Genomic DNA, 21,024 nt, shown 5'->3' with positions numbered 1-21,024 from the left:
TCTGAGCTGGTAATTTACAAAACCGTATTGCCCTAGTTTTCACTAGCAGTGGGAACGGAGGGGTATATTCTTTGTATTTTCCTTGGTCTCCTTGCTCGTATAGACTTTGCGTGAAGAGACGAGTGAAAATATACCTTGGTATTTTCCACTGTCTGGCATCCGGGCATCTTGTATTGACCGCGCTGTATTTTGTCATTTTCATTGCGCATCTATTATGCGTACGAGAACCTGCGCACTTTGCGCGCACTCTATTGTGACGTAATAATCACACCAAATGCACACTGTTTGCAGTGTATCAAACATTTTCGTCAAGCACTGGATGCACACTACTGATTTGACAAAGTTTGTTCAGTTCTTTGAGATTGTCATGGTGGATTTTTGTATTTGCTCTAGATGTCTGATTTGGATAACAATAAAAATATTGACTGGCTTTACTTTCGGGGGATATAAGAAATATTGACCGCGCTAAGACCATATTGCCCTCGTCTTTCGACTCGGGGCAATATGATCTGAGTTTGGTCAATATTTCTGATATACCCCTCAAGGCCAGTCAATATTATATAAATATACAGTGTTTAGATGCATATAATGATATTATGGTATATGAAATTTTACCACTATTGTACGAGTATTTAGAAATATTTTGTGCAGAAAACGAATATTAAGAATAAATAATGAGATCAATTTATATAGCTCAGTTACATGTACCTTAAATCTCTGTGTGTAAGGCGCACCCCTATTTTTGAGACAGCCAAGAAAAAAAGTAATTTTTGACCTAGTGTCGTCGGCAAGACAACGACAAGAATCAGTTCAGGATAAATGATGATAAAAAATTGATGAACTTGAAATTGTAACATATGTGCTTATATATCAGAACAAGTTAAAACATTTCTTTGTGTTGATATATCCTACGGACATTAATATTGTGAGACTTTCACTTTTTCCACTGAAAAAACAAATCTGGTGATATACTCACGTCAATATAAACAGGTGGACTGCCAGACCTATAAAACAACCAGAACAGAATTAATACTCATTTGAATGATATAACCATTATTCCATACATTGAATAATAAGTGGAATTTATTTTTCTTTCATTTTCCAATCACAATCAAATATTAAAATTCAAATTACATAAAATCATGGGCCCATAGCATAACATTTCCCTCAAATATAGGGAAATAGGAATCATATGGCAATACACAAGCGTTAATTAATGCAGATTTAACTTCTGCTCATCAGGGTTGTTTGATTTAAATCATGTCGATTTAAATCATGATTTAAATCGCGATTTAAATCACTTGATTTTTTTCAAAAAAATCACTGATTTAAATCAACTTTTATGAAAAAAATTAGTTTTCTCTATTTTCTCTTCTTCTTAACAGATACTTTCAATGTAATCATTTTCATTTCTGTTCCACATGCTTTAGAGATACTTTAAAAGAATGATACACCCTCATGGAGTCTGATTTAACACCACTGTTTTATTTTCAAATTGTAAAACAAGCAAAACTGATGAAAACAACAAGTTTCTAACGAAGTAATGATAAATAACTCTCTGTATGTACACCAAACTGTTAAATCTTCAATAAAATAATATATAAAATCTACAAAGGTGCTCAAAGTCCACAACTTGGATACTTTTACAAAACAGCTGAACTACTTGTATGTACCTCCTTCTTGTTACTATTAATACCCATTCTTTCAATTACTTAAGTTGAAGGCATATGTGTACATTTGATAAGAATTACATGTATATTTGCATGCTTGTGTATTTTCTTATCAATACCCATACATTCAATTACACAATTTCAAAGTACACATGTATACTTAATAAGTAAGAATTTAAAAATGGGAAAGTTGCTGGGCAAGTGTTACTGTATGCAGCAATACAACTGCTGTGCTTGCTTGTTCATGTAATAGTTTGAAAAAACAGCACATCAATGATGTGGTGGACAGTGGTGCTTATCCTGCATCTTGCAACGAAATTTATTGAAGTTTTATTTGGAACTGAGGTTACACTGTAATGAAAACATAAAATGTGTATTTTGTTACAAGCATATCAGGAAGTGCCTATTGCAAATCTGGTTAAATATTACATTCAAATTAGATGTTAACGTACAGACTGATATAAAAATTTCAAGAGTTTAAATGTATATATAATACATAACATTACTTGGGCTTCCATAAAATGTCCCTCTCTATAATGCAAATAAATAAAAAAAAATAAATAAAAAAAATTACCTGTATATAAGTGGATTATTGTGTCAAATAGTACAATACACAATGTTCAAAAGACTACTTGACCACTATTATTGGTGTAAAACAGTTTAAATATAGTCTAAAACTTGTTAAGTGTGACCATTATTTTTCGTTGGAAAAAAATCAAAAAAATCTGATTTAAATCATAAAAATCCGATTTAAATCAAAACTAGATGGAACTTCGACTGCGCGCAGTCGAAATGATGCCTCCGTCATAGAGCAATTTTACAAACCAAAACAGAAGAAATTGTTCAAATTCAAGTTCAATTGTAATCCATTAACAGGTTCTCAGAATATCGTGATTACAAGCAATTTCTCATAAACATATATGACCCTTTGATCTTTGACCACATGACCCTAACATCTACTCAGTTAATTGGCTCTGCAAGATGTCCCGAGTTAAAAGTAATCCATCTGTCAGTTCTAATGAGAATGCGTTCACAAGCTATTTTTGCATGCATAATGAGCCCATGACCTTTGACCTTTGACCTCATGACCCAAGAATCTACTCAGTTCATTGGCTCTGCAAGATACATACATGATCTAAGTTTGGGAGGAATCCATCAATCTGTTCTAATGATAATGCGATCACAAGCTATTTTTGCATGCATAATGAGCCGCATGACCTTTGACCTTGACCTCATGACCCAAAAATTTAATCGGTTCATCGGCTCTGCAAGTAACATACATGACCTAAGTTTGGCAGGAATCCATCAATCGGTTCTTGAGATAACGCGATCACAAGCTGTTTCAGCATACATAATGAGCCCTGTGACCTTTGACCTTTGACCTCGTGACCCCCAAAATCTAATCAGTTCATCGTCTCTGCAAGATACATACATGACCTAAGTTTGGCAGGAATCCATCAATTGGTTAATCAGATAATGCGATCACGAGCTGTTTTTGCATACATAATGAGCCCTGTGACCTTTGACCTTTGACCTCGTGACCCCCAAAATCTAATCAGTTCATCGGCTCTGCAAGATACATACATGACCAAAGTTTGGCAGGAATCCATCAATCGGTTCTTCAGATAACGCGATCACGAGAACGGGACGTACGGACGGACGGACGTACGTACAGACGTACGTACGGACGGACGGACAACCCGAAAACATAATGCCTCCGGCTACTTCGTAACGGAGGCATAAAAATCTGATTTGTTTGATTTTTTTTAAAAAATCAAAAAAATCAACAACCCTGCTGCTCATTGTATGACTATCATAGTGACAAATTGTTTATTTTTGAATTATTACTGAATGATTTTGAACAAAACAGAGAGACGTTTGTACCACGTCTATTACTGCTGTGTTATATCTTTCTAACTGTATGATGGCATTTTATTTTGACTGTTCTGTATACAATATACAATATACTTTTTGATGTAAATATGTTCGTGATTATTCAGGGCCCCATGGAAGACCACTACTTATTGGTGAATGGGCTACCCTGACAAAAAATTAGAAATAATTAAATAAATAAATAAATACAATCCTGTATATCTCTTGCTCCTCTTCCTCCCCATCTCTTCCTCTCCTTCTCTCTTTCCTTCCCTGTGTTCTTCATTCCTCTCCATCTCTTCCTCTCCTTCTCTCTTTCCTTCCCTTTGTTCTTCATTCCTCCCCATCTCTTTCTCTCCTTCTCTCTTTCCTTCCCTTTGTTCTTCATTCCTCCCCATCTCTTCCTCTCCTTCTCTCTTTCCTTCCCTTTGTTCTTCTTTCCTCCCCATATCTTCCTCTCCTTCTCTCTTTCCTTCCCTTTGTTCTTCATTCCTCCCCATCTCTTTCTCTCCTTCTCTCTTTCCTTCCCTTTGTTCTTCATTCCTCCCCATCTCTTCCTCTCCTTCTCTCTTTCCTTCCCTTTGTTCTTCATTCCTCCCCATCTCTTCCTCTCCTTCTCTCTTTCCTTCCCTTTGTTCTTCATTCCTCCCCATCTATTCCTCTCCTTCTCTCTTTCCTTCCCTTTGTTCTTCATTCCTCCCCATCTCTTCCTCTCCTTCTCTCTTTCCTTCCCTTTGTTCTTCATTCCTCCCCATCTCTTCCTCTCCTTCTCTCTTTCCTTCCCTTTGTTCTTCATTCCTCCCCATCTCTTTCTCTCCTTCTCTCTTTCCTTCCCTTTGTTCTTCATTCCTCCCCATCTCTTCCTCTCCTTCTCTCTTTCCTTCCCTTTGTTCTTCATTCCTCCCCATCATCCTCTCCTTCTCTCTTTCCTTCCCTTTGTTCATCATTCCTCCCCATCTCTTCCTCTCCTTCTCTCTTTCCTTCCCTTTGTTCTTCATTCCTCCCCATCTCTTCCTCTCCTTCTCTCTTTCCTTCCCTTTGTTCTTCATTCCTCCCCATCTCTTCCTCTCCTTCTCTCTTTCCTTCCCTTTGTTCTTCATTCCTCCATTACCTTTCCAAGCCAGGCTGGTCCTTCTGTTCATCGGTCTTCCATGTCCCGTCATTCCCCTCTTCCCATTCCACATTCACAAACTCCTGGTCAGCCCTCAGCTCCTTGAATACCGTGGAGACAAGTTGCCTAGCAACAAGATCGAAGGAGTCCAGGACCTCAGGAATAGACGCTGGAGCATCCCCCGTTGATACAACTGTAGTAGTAGTAGTAGTAGTAGTAATGGTTTATTGAAATAAAATCAATCACAGCTCGAAAGCCGAATTACAGGTTATGTACAATAGAAAAAGCAAACATCAAAATTACAGGAAACAAAATAGGAAATAACATGTAATAATTAAAGTAATGAGATCATAATGACAAAGATTAAGTAAATAACGGGCAGTGCCAGTCAGCACTCGTTGACTACACCACTACACCCTATTACTTTTACTATTAATATTATCATTATTATTATTATTAACCGAGAGGTTGAAAGACCCAATGAAAATCCTGACCAGTACTTAACTGTAAAAGGCGTGGCAGGAGGTGAGAGGAAGGGGGCACAATCCACCCCCGTTGATGCACGCCACAATACATTCATGGATCATTTTTAATGGTGTTGCATTCTTTCAGGACTTTATAGCCTAGAATCTTTTGTGGCTTTTGATACCAAATTAACAAAATTTTGACCAACAGGTATTGTGAATTGCAAAAATGAACATTTCCCCACATATATTGTACACAATGCAGAATTGTAAGTTTGAGTTATATAAAGTGACTATTAGTCCATTAGCATTAATGAGCAATAATTAAGAAATCAACTGAAATAAAGATATCGAACTTCATGGGCCTATTCCTTATGAGATACTCTGTCTGTACGCAAAGTATCAGAATTTGTTGTCCCTCCATGCCGAGATCAGCCATGATAGCGCACCAAAATAAACCAGCCATTTTTAGGATTATAGGTAGTGTTTCATTGTGTAAGAGGAAAACGGTGGAAGGGAAAGGGGTAAGGAAGAGAGGGGAGGGAGGGACAAAGAAGAGAAAGTAAAAGAGGGCACGAGATATAGACAGACAGATTGGAAGGGAGAAAAACAGACATAGTGAAGAAGTGTCGTAATCGAGTGGTTTAAGCACTTGACTTGGAATTCAAAGGTTGTGGTTTGATCCCTGACACGGCACTAATGTCCTTTGGCAAGGCATTAATCTTCATTTGGCACACTTGACCCAAGTGAGGTAAATGGGGACCTGGCAGGAATTCGTTCCTTGAAATGCTGGAGCGCTGTAATGGCAGCTAGGCCACAGCTGGGGTATTAAATTTCTAGATAGACGGTGCTATAGAAATGCCTATTATTATTATTACAGAGATGAAGAGTAATGGAGAGAGATAGAGACAGAGATACAGAGACAGAAAGATAGAAAGGGAGACGGGGGGGGGGGGGGGATGAATGCAAGAAGAGGATGACAAGGCCCCTAGTCCCGCCCCAATTTCTATTTTTGTTGTCTGTATGGTCAGTCAGAGCACCCCTACCACCCCCTTTTTTCTTCTTTATAATTAACTGACAATAATGGTGATGAAGAAATTAGGTTTTAAGAGTTACCTGAAGACTGAACAGATGGCAGAGAAGATGTATCAAAGAGGACCCTAGAGGGCGGGCCGTCCTGCCTTCTGTCTACTCCTGATTCTTCTATAAAGAAAATCATCAATGCCATTATTAGAATCAAACCATTACACCTACATATATAAACACTGTTGAATACATGTATAATCACAACAGCTTGTGAGTTCAACAAGATTATATATCTCTATATAAAACAAAACAAAACAAAAAACAGTTCAGTCTAATAAAAAATGACAATAACCTTTGCCAATAATCTAAAAGACCAACTATACAGATAGAGGTGATGTGACATTTGTCTCGCTAATATTTGCTCCAGGGTTTATTTTGTCAAGTACCAAACCCATTGTCTTATGGTTATAATAAGGTATGATCACCATGCCAACATTTATATATACCTGAGCAGATGATGGGACATGGGTTATCTGTGCTATCACATTCAGAGCAGACTCCTCTTTTTGCTGGTTCAAATGATAGTCAAATAATAGTTCAAATTGACTGCTTCCCACTGAAACTGACAAACACGACCATCAAAAAAAAAGAAGCCTTCCAGGCTGCTAGTATAGTGCAAGCCATTCAATTGACTGTTCTCATTTCAGATGTGACGTGCATTAGATCATGTTATCAGATGATGCGTAGATCCTAATCAAATGATTGGTTGAAAGCGTGACCAGGCATTTATTTTGCCTAACACGTAATTTGGATAATGACCGGTCATTATCCAATTCCATTACTGGTCATTAGTAAAATCATTTTATAAAACATCATTTTATAAAACAAATAAAACATCACTATGTTTGGGCATTAGTAAAATGACCCACACACGGTACCTTCAAAACAGTCCAAACACCCTTGGCTACCGCCTCGGGCGTGTTAGACTGTTCCAAAGGTACCTCGTGTGGGTAATTCTTACTAATGCCCTCACTGATGTGTATTATTTGTATACTATCTAGTATCTTCCATGGCATGTCCCCAGGAGGTGCTCCAGAGGGCGGTGCAATGTTTGGGATCACCTTGTCACACTGATGGGAGGACCGCAATGATGATGCTGATTCTCATCTCAGAATACTCTTGTAGTGAGAAAGGGGTCTATGATGATTACATACATGTATGTATATACCTGATAAGATGATGGGAGGTAGTTTATCTGCATGTGTGGTATCAGGTCTACTCCCCTCTCTCTCCTTGATGTTCCATGTCGTCATGTTGGTTGTTAGCTTAGGGTTGATCAGAGGAAAGCACCTCTTACCACCTGATATGAGAGAGGGAGAGACGCAAAGGTATGATTCAAATACCATCAAATGTCCTCTTTTTCCATTTTTTATCGGGTACAGAGGGAACCCTGGCAATGATGAACATTGCAGCAGAAGCAAGAAACAGCAGCAATGTAATAATAACATTAAAAATAATGATGACGATGATGATATTAATAATAGTAATTATAATGAATCAACATTAAATACATTACAAACTAGAGATATTGCAATCTCCATTGCCGCGCAATGCAAATGTATCCCCCGGCGCTAGCAGTGATTTTTGTGTCATCCTTACATGTATGTTCGAAGGAGGGACAAAGATTCCCCCTCTCTCACCTCCCTGAAACAAAAGAATGACGTAGAGATTTCCATTAGTGGCTCGGACCATTGTCAAGACAAGGAGCAGCATCACCAGATTAGAGTATAATTCACCTCTATAGAGAAATTTGAAAGAAATCTGTCAAGAAATGTGACCTGCAGATTAACAATGAACATTGTTCCAGTGACATAATGATAACAGAACACATCATTTTCAGAATACCACCAGCCCAGCAGTGTAGCTAGTACACTACATGATGCTTAGTGTGTCCTGTTAGCCTGACGCCTTGCTTATAGATAAGGATAAACCAACTTACGTTTTGGTCCAGCAGTGTATTTCCGACATAAGCCCTCTACTTTCTTCTCTAGGTGCTCAGCAATGAAGGCCTCTTTTTTCAAAGCTGACTTCTGGCGTTGTTTTTTAATATGAGCAAGATTATCTGTGCATGGGAAAAAGAACAGGGCCTAGTGTCATAAAATTTGTTCTCAATAAACAACGTTGCCATCTTTTCATGCTGGGAGTCAATATATGTAATGATTTCAATAGCTTTTATCAATCATTGTAAGTTGTATCAACGGATGATGATGACAGTGTATAAAACAGGGGCTGTGTTCTGAAATCTATTTTATATTTTATGGCAACTGTTGTAACAAATAAACACTTACTATTGGTGCTTGCACAGATGCCTCTCCCAACTGTACACATGCAGTGCTAGAGCATTGCACACAAAATAACCAATGAAATGTCCTAATGTAGATTTGTTATGACAATTAATTATTTTTTTTAAAGTTAAGAGTTAACAAAGTTGTAAAAATACCACCCCAAGTCTTATACTTTGTTAATTAGGCTCTACACAATCTTGGATGAGGACTACAACTACAGTTAGGGTTTGATGCATTTAACTCTCAGAAGATGATAGTAGTGTCCAAGAACCCACTATTATTCTTCTAATTATCATTATATCATAATAATGTTTTGAAGGTCAGGAAAAAAGAAACCAGGAAAGCTCCATCACCTTGTTGTTTTTCTCTTTGCTTAGCAACCATTTGTTCTCTTATTTCCACTCCTCGATTTATCTCTGCTTTCATCTGAGCCAACTTGATTCTATCTTTCATCATTCTTTTAGCTCGACCCAGCTCACGTCGAAACCACTGCTCTTCTAACTGTAAAAATAATTAAGGTGAACCAAAATAATTTGCGTACAGCTATAATCAAGCTTTAAAAAAATGGCATGGGTTAACGGAGTATAAAGAAAATAAAGAATTACAAGAAACCGTATGCATGGAACTCAAGTCTGACTTGTGTTTAACTTTTGTGCGGCAGTGCGGGCCCTATCTCTTGCCAGCATTTGTGTGTGGGTGTGTGTGTGTGTAATTGGGTATTTACAGACCTGTATCAATTCAGATATGATTATTTACGCCTGGGGATTGACCTTTAACGCCACCATCCAAAAAACGTGACTCAGTTTTGAGCCGGTGTTGCCTGTAGACAAAGACAGAGAGTTGACCAAGTGAATGTGAAGCTAGACCAACTCACATCTCCCTTCTTTTACAGTTGCCCCCAGTTGTCTGCCCCTTTTATGTTAATTAAGAGAGTATATAGACTTGCAAAATCTCTTTTCAGGAGTAATATTTGAAGCTCATATTTTAAATATAGCATTAACACATAGAATTATTAAAATACACATGTTGCATACCTCCTTTGTTTTATTATAATTGTCAAATATATTATATATGCTCATGTGTGCTATTTGATCTGGTTTGTAAATGAATTTGCTGATGTTGATAAGCAGAATTAACAACACTAACAAAAAAATTATGCTGCTTTAAAATCTTAAATATCATTGAGTTATATCACACTTTGAATGAAAGATGTTCTTTTAAATACATTATTTGTTTGCATGAATCAGAATGTCCAGTTTGTAAATGACATTTAACGACTCATGTACTCACTACTGCATAGAAAACACAGACAAAAATAAGAAGAAGAAAAGCTGTTGCTGTCATCAATGTTAAACTTATGCAAAATATTCCTTTTGAATGGGAAATGTATGGGTATATTGTAAAAATGGCAAGCAAAAACTGAGTTTTCTCGTTTCGTAATCTGTTATCATAAATTATGATATTATAATTTCAATCTAAATTACATGCACATGTACATGTATGTGAATGTTCATATCTTATGAAAGCATCAATTGCAATAGCCTAAACAAAGAATAATAAATGTGAAGAAAAAAATGCATCAGAAATTCATAACAAAATGTGTAACTAGAATTAAATGTTTCTCTCGATGATATCTGCATTACCTTCATTTCTTTTTCCTCCTTCATTGTTTTGCGTTGTACTTTCAACTGCTCTTTTCTTCGCATCTCCTCAGCAGTTCTTTTAGTTTTTATCAAGGTCTTCTTTGTTATAGCCTGTTTGAGGGAGCCGGGGACAAAAGACAATTCAAAACTAAGGTGTTTAAAGGTTTTATTTTTTATTTCATTTTATCTATCATAAAGTTTTCAGATAATCTTGCCTCATCTCTGCTTTCATAACAAACATCATTTTAGTAGTAACGTCATCACCAAGACCAAAATTACCATCATCATCACCATCATCATCATTATCATCATCATCATCACCACCACCACCACCATTATCACCATAATTATCATCATCATCACAAATACTACCATCACCATCATTATCATCATCACCACCACCACCACCACCACCACCACCACCACCACCATTATCACCATAATTATCATCATCACCACCACCACCACCATCACTATCATCACCACTATCACCATCACCATTCTTACCTCTGCTTCCAGAGTTCTCCTGATATTGTGATGTTTTTCCTCACTCTCCTGCCGTGCGCTCTGCTGAAGAGCTGTTTTCTTGCGGCGCTGCTCCACCAATCTAATCATAGTCTTCCTGTAATCTCTCTGCAGCTTACGAGACAACCTGTGCAACAAACAAAACACTCAATTTGTACAAAATGATGCAAGACACAGGAAGATTTTAAACCATTAGATTCCTATTGTACTAAATATGGCAATGACTCTGTCATGCATTCCTGCAGTAGCTACAGGTTCGTGTTTGATCAAACTTGTCATCACTAACAAGTTACGTTAATTCTTATAAGCCACTGAAATTGTGGCATTTGATTGGCTGAGAGCAAATTTGCCATAGAAAGGTAATATTTGTTATTGTTAACAAGTTTTATGAAATACAGCCCAGATTTTGTAAGTCAAAGACATAGGCCCGAATTTACAAAGGAGGTTTAAATCTTCATTTACATAACCTACATGTATGGTTTAAAATTGGTGCAAAATAGACGCGACACAGTCAAAGGTCCTATATTAGATGCGCGCAAGGTAAGGTACGCTTAATTTGCGCTATATGTTAAACCATGGGTTATGTAAATGAGGGTTTAAACCATGGGTTAAATTTAAAGCTCCTTTGTGACTCTGGGCCATGGTGTTGCGATTAAGTTAGGTTTACGTAGAGTGCTGGCATTTAGATAATGTAACTAATAAAAGCCTTCAAGCAATGAGGTAGCGACTAGTAAGCAAATAACTACCGTTGGTGAAGGTGATGGGACAAACTATCACTTCCGAGGCGATCAGGATGTAGCTACATTCAGATTGTCGAGGAAGTGATAGTTTGCCATCACCTAAAACCAAAAGGTGATTATTTGCTTTATATTCCACATTGGGAACATTTTACTTCTTCCATCATTCTAGAGCAACAAGTCATCAATTAACAGCTTGCAAACGGTGTATGATACATACAGTGCATGCAGAATGGTGGTGTAACCATATAGTTCGCCTGTGACCAAAGTTCGCGTACTAACACTAAAAGCGCTTAAAGAGGAGAGCAATACGCAGCGTATACAATTAAAGTGCGTTGCACTGTGTAGATAGTACTTCTATCTTCATAGAAAGTGCGTTGCACTGTGTAGATCTACACAGTGCAACAAACTTTTCTTCTCCCATCAATGATGGGCTAACTATCTTTCATCACATGATTTACTTTTGACCAATCGTAGAGCAAGATTCTTAGTATGTGGAATATAATAAGTTATATTGATCAATTTATCCTTCCTTTCTCCTCATCTACCTCTTCTTTTCAAATACAACTTTGTTTTCCTTGCACCAGACTTTCTTCTTTTTGAGCAGAGATTATCTGATACCCCCTTCTCTTTATCTCTCTTCCATTCCCCAATGTCACTATCGCTCAATACTTACTTTTTCCTTTCTTTCTCTCTAACTTGTTTCTGTTTAATGAGAGAGTCTTTGATAAGCCTGTCTCTCTCGCTAACATCCTTACGAATGCTTTGTTTGCGCTGCCGGTTGAGGCGTTCTCTTTCTTCAAGCAACTTCAAAATGGCAAAAGAGGTGATAGAAAGGAAAGGTGGAAAAAAGAAGAACAGCGCATACTGGTATACTGTATATGGAAATTGAATGCAAATAGATTGTGCATATAGTGTAAGCATACACAGACATAATGTGGTGAGCCACAAACATGTAGAAATTAAAGATAAACTTGAGTTCTGGTAAAAAAAAGAAACTGAATTCTCACAGAATCTAACGAAACTTACACTGAATGTTCAAGATTACAAATAAATGTAATGTGCCAAACAATTTTGGAACAAAATGTATACTGGCTGAGTTATGAGCATACAAAGATAAGGAAATCAGGGTAGTGCTAGCCCCGACACCATGTGTGTTGTCCCATAAACATCTTTCTGTGTAAGTGATTGTTACTTTACCAAGACCAAGCCAAATTTATGATGATTTTGATGACTCCAGAACCTTGCATTACACACCATTACTTACATGTACATGCTATATGATCAACTTTTCTGATCCATTCCACACCTTTTCTTTCACAATGCAATCGCATTACCAGAACTCAAGTTTATCTTTAAAGTATGAAAGAGTGAGTGTAGGAAGAAACAAAAACAAGTGCATGTACTAAAGATACCCAATAGATGTGATTTGCAAATGAAAATTAGTGTCACAAACAATATAATACATAAATACCTGTAAATAGGAAGAAAGAGTGGAAAAACAAAACCTTTTTTTTAAGCATAGATAAAGGATGAAATGAGATAAACTGCAAAGCGATGACAAAATGGCAAACACACAAAAAAATTGTTGATATTGTGTGACAAAGGAGACTTCATAGGCAAAGACATGGAAGAAAGAAAAAGTACAAATATTATTGGTTGCAAATATTGATGAAATGTGAGAAGCCACAAATATTGTAACATAACACACATACATCTACATGTATATAGAAAAACAGCGCTGGGGCCTATACAGCCCCACAAGCTTTGTTGCCAATTTGAAGGTATCTTACCATTTTCTTTCTCTCCTGAGTGATTTTCTCAAGTTGAACTGATTTCAGATACTGGTGGTACTCATTGAACTCTTTCAAGGTGCATTTCACCTGGTGACCATATTCAAAGTAGAAGTGCACATGAAAATACAGCATAGAAAATTTAATTGACTCAGTAACATTGTTGAAGGTTGATGAAAAAACTACTTAATTTTTGTATAAAATGTTACTTATTATATTCCTTCTACTGTACTACAAACCCTCTAACATGCAAAAAATCCTGAAAAAGTTCTCAAACCACAAAGATATTTATGGTTTTCTTTGAAGACGTCACTGCGCGGCACCCTCTAACAGTAAATTCTCCCAACTTTTTTTAAATTTCCCTAAGCGTTTTTCCATGAAATAAGACATGACAGGCTTATTAAAATGTTTCAACAATTAAATATCTAGAATGGTATATAGAGCCAATTCATCGCTTTGTGACGATTTACATTCACCTAAAATGTAATTAAATTGTAATATAGTTGGGAAAATTATCAGATCATTTTTTTTCTCAATTTTTATCGTTAATAATGATCTGTTTTCACTCAAACTTTCAGATTATCTTTAATTGTACATCTAGCATTGAAGTAACTACCTTAGCACCATTTTCTCTCATCTGAACACTAAAATTACTCTGAATCTGAATCTGAGTAAGATATTGCTATCATATTCCCCCAACAAAATACAAAAATAATAAAAAATCTCTCATTTTTCTACTGTTTATTATCAGCTTTAATATCAATCAATATTAACCTACCGACCTATCAACATCTCTCCCTCTGCCTCTCTCTGCCTTTAGCCCTATTTTGCTAAAAAATCAATCTACAATGTATGTTTGTTCTTACCATTCCATCTGGTGTGATATATCCTGATTTGATGAGTCTGTCATAGGTGGCCCGCGTTGTATAGTAGCTCTTTAGATGCGGATCATGAAGACTCTGATATTCCCAGTACAGTCCGGCAGCCACGGGGTCAAAGTCAAGGTCATCGGGGGTTTGATGAAGCTAGGAGGAGGATACCATTGGAATGTTTCTTATGTTGTTCATTCATTGTCACATTTAGCTTTCCAAACACTTCCCCATTTTCCATTTCCTTAATGCTTCTACTCATTTATTCACAGCCTCAGTTGTCATTTGTGCTTACACACTCACAGGTCTGTCAGTGATTCCATTCTTTCCTCCTTACTCACTTCTCAATCATTTACATTTCTTCCCTTTCTCTCTTGGGCTATTCTATTATTTTGGACTTGTCCATTTATGTTATCTGATTGGCTGAGATGCTTCAAATTATAATTTTCTGAATGTGCTGCATCAAGCAGTCTGTAACATAGAGAAATAAAGCAGGGCACTACAGGACTTCAACGTGTATACATCTATTTATTTAGGCTCTCAAATTACTGTAAAACCAAACTCTTTTGTAACCAGAAAGATAATCATGTACTGGTTCTGAATTTCACTGCGAAAGAAACCATCTAAAAAATCTTCTCAATTTGTTCATACACTAAGCCACAGCACCATCTGAAAAAGGCCCTATGTATAAAGCCAATTATCATTTATTTAGTTAATTGTGTAATGCAGACTTTAAAAGTAATGAAAATTCAATTAAATTGGCTAAATCTTGCTGAAAACTCACTAATAATTATCTTGTAATTCAGATTTTTTTTCTTCTCTCTCTCTCTATCTTTTTTAAATTCTATTCATTATTTCTTATTTTTAAAAGAAGAGGATTCGGGGAGGGGGGGGGGGGGGGGGGGGCATCTAACAACATTCCCCCTTTTTGTGTAAGAAAATTGGGGGAAAATAGGGAAGAATAGAGAAAATAAGGAAACATTCAGGAAACTAGGGATAAAATCAAGAGAAATAAAATCAGAAAATCAGGAAGAAAAAAAATCAGGAACAAATCGAGAAACCGATTTAATTCGGGTAATTATCAGGTCTGGTTTTTGTCGTTTAGTGGAAATGAGCCTGGAGCCTTACCTTCTTGCACAGACCGGTAGTGGCGAGCACAATCCTTCCCTTGGGAGCTGGGACCATGGGTAGTTTACTGTACATGGGTGTGTCTAGCATCCATGCTGGTAGAGGGGGCAGTGGACCCAGTAGCTTCTCATGCCCGAGGTAGAAAGGGGTGCTGATTAGGGATGAAAGAGGGCCAAAACAAGCAACATCAGGGAGGGAAAGTGAGGTGCATGTTACAAATATATATATATACTATATCGTCGGTGGGGTGACAAAACCTCGTATCTCAAAAATCATGAATTTTCAGGAGAGCGAAAAAACATTTCCTGTCTCAACAGATTTAGTGCTCTGACACCGTCCTTTGTGTGGAATTTGTGAAAAAACCGAGACAGGAGGCGTTCCATGGATTTATCAGGTGGTGTCATGGCCATTAGGTACACAATTATGCAAAAAAATCTAAATCTCAAAAAATTGAGATACAAGGTTTTGTCACCCCACCGACGATATGTACATATATATAAGGCTACAGGTACAGATTCTTATTTTGAAATAACTTTTTAAAAATTCCATAAGGTCTTGAGCTAATTAGCCTTAACTCTGCCAGTCTCTGGCTTTGTTGAGTAGATACTTGTCAAGAGTTGCTACAGTATAGTACCCATGGACTGCAAATGCCCTTTTGTTTCCATCCAAATATCCTAAATTGTGTAATTTTAATATCTCTACTAGATCATGACAGACAGGGTGAATTAAATCAACAATTTTGAATGTAACCTACATGTACTGACATGCACTTAAACAAATGTATTTTGTTCCATTTTTTTTTTTTTTGGCTCTCATAATTAATCAGGTTTACAGGTTACTGACCATGATTTTGGTTCCTCATCATTGGTTACGGTACATCATAGCGCTTTCATAGAGACAGTTCCAACATTCACAAGCATACACTGTACACATTCAAGGTTCAATAAATGGAGCTCCAAATAGTACCCGCCCACATACAATCTCTATGGGAGGGAATATGAATTGAAACTTGAGTTTGTAGTTGTACACATACAGTATATGTACAATGTACATGTGTGTGTCACAACTATCTCTCGCAATACGCCATGTACAGGCTGCATCAGCTTAAAGGGAAAGTCCACCCCCAAAATAAGTTTGTTTCGATAGAGGCAGAATAATAAGAAAATCAGGTGAGTGAAAGTTTGAGCAAATTCTGAATGAAAATAAGAAAGTTATGAATTATTGAAGTTGTGATCAATCAAATACAAATTGGCAACTCTGTGACTTATTATACGAGCTCTCCTTCATTTGCTTTGTGCATAATATTCCATAAATTCATGTTTTCTTCGTTATTGATGACGGAATATATATTTGTTCCTTGCAGGGGGAGTATAGAAACATATTTGCAATTATTATATTTAGGGTGCATGTATGGTTGAAATTTTTCTTGAGGGAAAATGAAAATTTTAGATTTTTTTAGTACTGAGCAAATGGAAGTTGAGCTCGCATGATACGTCATAGAGTTGCCAATTTGTGTTTGATTGATCACAACTTCAAAAATCCTAACTTCCTTATTTTTAATCGGAATTTGCTCAAACTTTCACTGACTTGTTTCTCTCATTTTTCTACTCCTATTAAAACTAACTTAATTTCAGGGTGGACTTCCCCTTTAAACATAGTTGAGATTGATCAAAATCAAGACTGCTAATCAATTGCAAGTTTGCAATATCTCTTATGCACGTAGTTGCGATTAGGCCAAAAAAAAAAATCATTTGGTTGTCCTCGACCCCACGTTCCTCATTTTTCGGGCCGCTCGTATGTTTGTTTGTTTTTTTTTGTTTTTGTTTTGTTTGTTTTTTTATTTATTTATTTATTTTTTATTTATTTTTTTTTTTTTTTTTTTTTTTTTGGGGGGGGGAGCAATCTAAACTGCCAAACATACCATTTTATGCATTTGCAAGGATCAAAATGCGTCCCGTTGCCAGTTTTGTCTTTTCAGTACGCAATTAGGTATTTATTAAACTTGCCATTTTTATTTTTCTATGTCAAAATGCCGTTCATTCAAATCAGGTTCTGAGCATTCTTAAATTCATTTTAAAGCCCATCTGTACTAGTTTACAGGAGGGATTAGACCACCCTGCAAGGTCACTGGACAGGTGGTTATCTCATCAAATCAGCTCTCAGTTAATATAAGATAAAGAGGATCATGGGGGACCAATGGTCACCGATTAGGCATTGTTTGCTACATAGAGGGCGCAAGTAGCTATAAGTAGTACAATGGAGATTTAAAAGGTGCTTTATTTCAAAGCCCAAAATACTGTTGGTCTTGATATTCATTGTACATGAAACTAGTCTTTTACCATACTAAAGCGTTTTATAGACTTTGTTTGTTTAAATGCTTGACAATCACAATTATTTATTTTTTTTATGGAAATTTTTTTTTTTTTTTAAATAAAAAATGGGGGAAAAAAAAAAAAAAAAAAAAAATCCGCCCGGCCGCCCCTACTCGAGAAAAGCAATCGAGGACAACCAAACAATTTTTTTGGGGGCCTTACTATAAGACGGGGCCCAAGGCCATACACCCTTCTGATTTTGTTTCCTTCATGATGCACTCACCTGAGACTGGAGCTAAGGTTGCACAACTCTGGGTCTATCTCCATCTCGCCCGCCAGGACAGACTTGTAGAGTGAGCTCTGGGCCATCGTGCTTGTTCCAGACATCTTCAACTCAGTGTGAAGAACCTGAAAGGTCAAAGGTCAATTGATATTCATAAAATGGCATCTGAATTTACATGTACATGTTTGGTACATGTAAGTAATTGAGCGTAGAGACTTGAGACCACCGAGTTTCAAGTTTAATGAGCTCGATCAACCCTGTATTAACTTTAGGGTTTAAAAAGAAAGTCCACTTTTGGCATCATTTTGGATTTTAAACCAAAATTATATGTTTCATCTTTATTCAGCGTAATAAACAAAGAAGTATAAACATTTGAACCCAGGTCCATGACACAATGTAGTATACAATACACAACTGTGTCACTGGCAGGGTATACAAGACAAGTACAACATGTACAACATAGGAAACATATAAAGCATATATAGAAAGTGGTTAACAACATAATGGAAAGAGAAGTACGAAGTTGAGATTCCTCAACGGTAATAGGCAATCCGATTCTATCTTTGGCGATCTTAAATACCAGTATAAATAGTATAAATGTAACCATGAATAAGTGCATTATGCTTGATTTTGCGACAATGCACTAGTTTCTCTGGCATGTATTTTATTACCATGATTTTGATAATAATACTAGTTTGTTTTACGAATGTGGGTCATGATTATTTACACCTTTTGTGGCTTGCTTGTTTTTCTATATACTCGGATAAATGTTATTTACACCGAACGTAAAATGATATACATGGAGTATTTAAATACTAAATGGTTTCTTAAATATAAACATTTTTAGATTTGTTCATAGTAAACTTGCATGATATGTTCATAACATGTATTGCATCGTTGTAAACATCATTCGAGCATTGTCGTAAATATAGTTATACATATTTTGAAGAAAAATAATGAAATGAGAGTACCTCTTCTTCGTACATGCACTGTTATTCCTCCTTGTATGATTAATTGTATACAAAATGCAATGACCCTCTAAATAGGATGGGTTCTTCAACATGTTCAGGGGAAGGGGTGACTATTTAAGCACCTGGGAGTCAGAGACTTATATTATTTACACTGAACGAAGAGTGATATACATGGAGTATTTAAATATTAAATGGTTTCTTAAATATAAACATTTTTAGATTTGTTCAACTTTAGGGTTTAAAAAGAAAGTCCACTTTTGGCATCATTTTGGATTTTAAACCAAAAAAACTTATAACTGAAAGAAGTGGATCAATGAAATCTAGAGGAAAATGTGATAAAGAACAAGAGAGGTGTACATGTATATGTAAATATTCAAACTGGAAAATGATGTAACACATTCACAAAGTGACAACTCTGTGAAGTGATTTTTGAACACCTCTCCAATTTGTTCTGTGTGATAAGGAAACCTACCGGTATGTCTGTACACAAGTCTAGATTCAACTTGAAATGGAACATCCCCTCCAGCACATACATGTACATGTAACATTTCTTCATCAACAATGAAAATGGAAATTTACAGAATTTTCATTAAAAAGCAAATATTAGGAGAGATGCTCAGAAGATTAGCCCGCATCCTCATTGTATATTTGAGTGATCACAACTAAAAATGATGTCTTAGTTCTTTAATTTGGGTTAAACTTGGAAGGACAAGTGTTTTGTAGGACAACAGTTTTGTTGTGAGACTGAGAGGGCAGTCTATGATATTCCTCCGCAGCAGCGCTGCTAACTCTGTGTTAGTAACAGAATTAGCTGACTTGGTAATGACATCCATGTGGTGATTCCACTTCATGTTTTCCTGGAAGTTAACACCATCAGCAGATCTTGCTTTCTCAGTTTCCACCAGAGGTATTCCATGAATGCAGTGCCAGTACCGGACAATAGGTGTTTGTTTTTTTGTTTTTTTACTCAACACCCCACCCCACCCCTCTATAGTCTGTAATTAAGAGACTGAATTAGCTTCACCAGTTCACTGTAACTACTTGTAGTCTAAACTTTTAAACTTTAAAGTTTCACTTTGTCTTTAGTTTAGTTTTTAATTTCATTTTCCTCCTCCTTCTTCTTCTTCAGGATAATCTGCCTCCTTCACTGCTGAAGTCTCTTGCAGATGTGTGTGGCAACATGGGGATGCCAAGGTGTGCAGACGTACATGTACGTATGGTCTGTATATAGGCCTAGACTAGTGCCAGTATAAATGTTGCCTGAAGTTTACTTCACGCCTGTCTTTACTATTTAGTACTTTACTTAGAGGGTCTAGTTGTCACTGAAACTGAAAGGCTTCCATTGACGGAGCCAGGACAACCTCAAGTCAAGAGGGAGGGCATTCCACTGTGGAAAGGAAAGGAGTGAATATGTTGCTCAGTTTGTGACTGTATATAAGGACGACACGATCTTGTAGTTCTTACGACTGTTGCCGGTTGGATAAATAATGGTGCCTGTGTGAGTGGTGGATGTCAAACTGTCAACCATGAACCAGCTGAGAGTGTATAGGTCTAGACTAGTCTAGATAGAACATATTCATAATTCAGGCGTGTGACAGTAATGATCACCCACACCTAGTCAGATACCGTATCCAATTTGTAATCTCAATCGCGATACATTAAAAAAATTCCTTTGCACTCGCTCATTACACCGGAAATGCTGAGCGGTTAATGCAATATATTTAGCGGGGAGGTAGCCGCGTCTAACGGTGATGACCGCTCGCTCGCCATTGTTAGCTACTGCTCCAGTGAACACAACACGTCGTTTAACTTTTGGAGCCCGGGCCCGGTACAAAAACATATATCAAAACAATTTTGCTTACCTTTATTCTTCCAACCTAGGTTCAATTTCATCCCCGAGAGTGGATTAATGATAAGATTGCATATGTTGGCTGGGTTCCGGAAATAACCCCCCAAATTATGTTGAATATAGGGCTTGAATTCGCCGCCTTCCCCCACCCAGGCCAGTGGATTCCGTTTGTTTACGTTGAAAAATCACATGTACTGTGACGTCACAAGCGTAATTTGAACAGACACTGGATGATGACGTAACGAGTTTAAGAAGAAACTTTTTCATGAATATTCATAAGGATTATTCTTTTCGGCCCTTACATCCAGTTTGGTTGGGGAGGGGGGGGGGGGGGGGGGGGGGTGCTGGACAGTGGCGGATCAAGGGGAGGGGGTGAGTTTTTTTTAAAGTTTTATTTGTAGTGCTCACTACGCCCTCCCCCCGGTC

At 37.0% G+C, this 21,024-nt stretch overlaps 1 protein-coding gene across 1 annotated transcript; it reads right to left on the bottom strand.

The window, feature by feature from the left end:
• Nucleotides 1-609: 609 nt before the first annotated feature.
• On the bottom strand, nucleotides 610-20,768 carry LOC105445922 (fibrous sheath-interacting protein 2-like). The gene is made up of 14 exons (XM_011682074.2): nucleotides 20,612-20,768; nucleotides 17,779-17,903; nucleotides 15,184-15,334; nucleotides 14,053-14,211; nucleotides 13,187-13,276; nucleotides 12,070-12,200; nucleotides 10,639-10,783; nucleotides 10,132-10,242; nucleotides 8,842-8,989; nucleotides 8,143-8,265; nucleotides 7,372-7,503; nucleotides 6,234-6,320; nucleotides 4,654-4,846; nucleotides 610-1,004 (listed from the first exon to the last, which is right to left on the bottom strand). The coding sequence occupies exons 2-14, from the start codon at nucleotides 17,880-17,882 to the stop codon at nucleotides 935-937; spliced, it is 1,644 nt and encodes a 547-aa protein (XP_011680376.2). The 5' UTR covers nucleotides 17,883-17,903; nucleotides 20,612-20,768; the 3' UTR covers nucleotides 610-934.
• Nucleotides 20,769-21,024: the final 256 nt, after the last annotated feature.

The sequence above is a fragment of the Strongylocentrotus purpuratus genome, unplaced genomic scaffold (genome assembly GCF_000002235.5).
Source record: "Strongylocentrotus purpuratus isolate Spur 01 unplaced genomic scaffold, Spur_5.0 spur5_scaffold_20, whole genome shotgun sequence".
In the NCBI taxonomy this organism is placed as follows: Eukaryota; Metazoa; Echinodermata; class Echinoidea; order Camarodonta; family Strongylocentrotidae; genus Strongylocentrotus; species Strongylocentrotus purpuratus.
Note: the sequence above shows the minus strand (reverse complement) of the source record. Positions and strands in the feature narration are given on the sequence as shown.

Excerpts from the sequence above, each read along its gene's own strand:
- LOC105445922 (XM_011682074.2), bottom strand. The coding sequence starts at position 17,882 with ATGTCTGGAACAAGCACGATGGCCCAGAGCTCACTCTACAAGTCTGTC. Across the intron at positions 14,212-15,183 it reads CTACCGGTCTGTGCAAGAAG|CTTCATCAAACCCCCGATGA; the intron begins GTAAGGCTCCAG and ends TCCTCCTCCTAG. Across the intron at positions 10,784-12,069 it reads AGAGAGAAAGAAAGGAAAAA|GTTGTCTCGTAAGCTGCAGA; the intron begins GTAAGTATTGAG and ends TTTGTTGCACAG.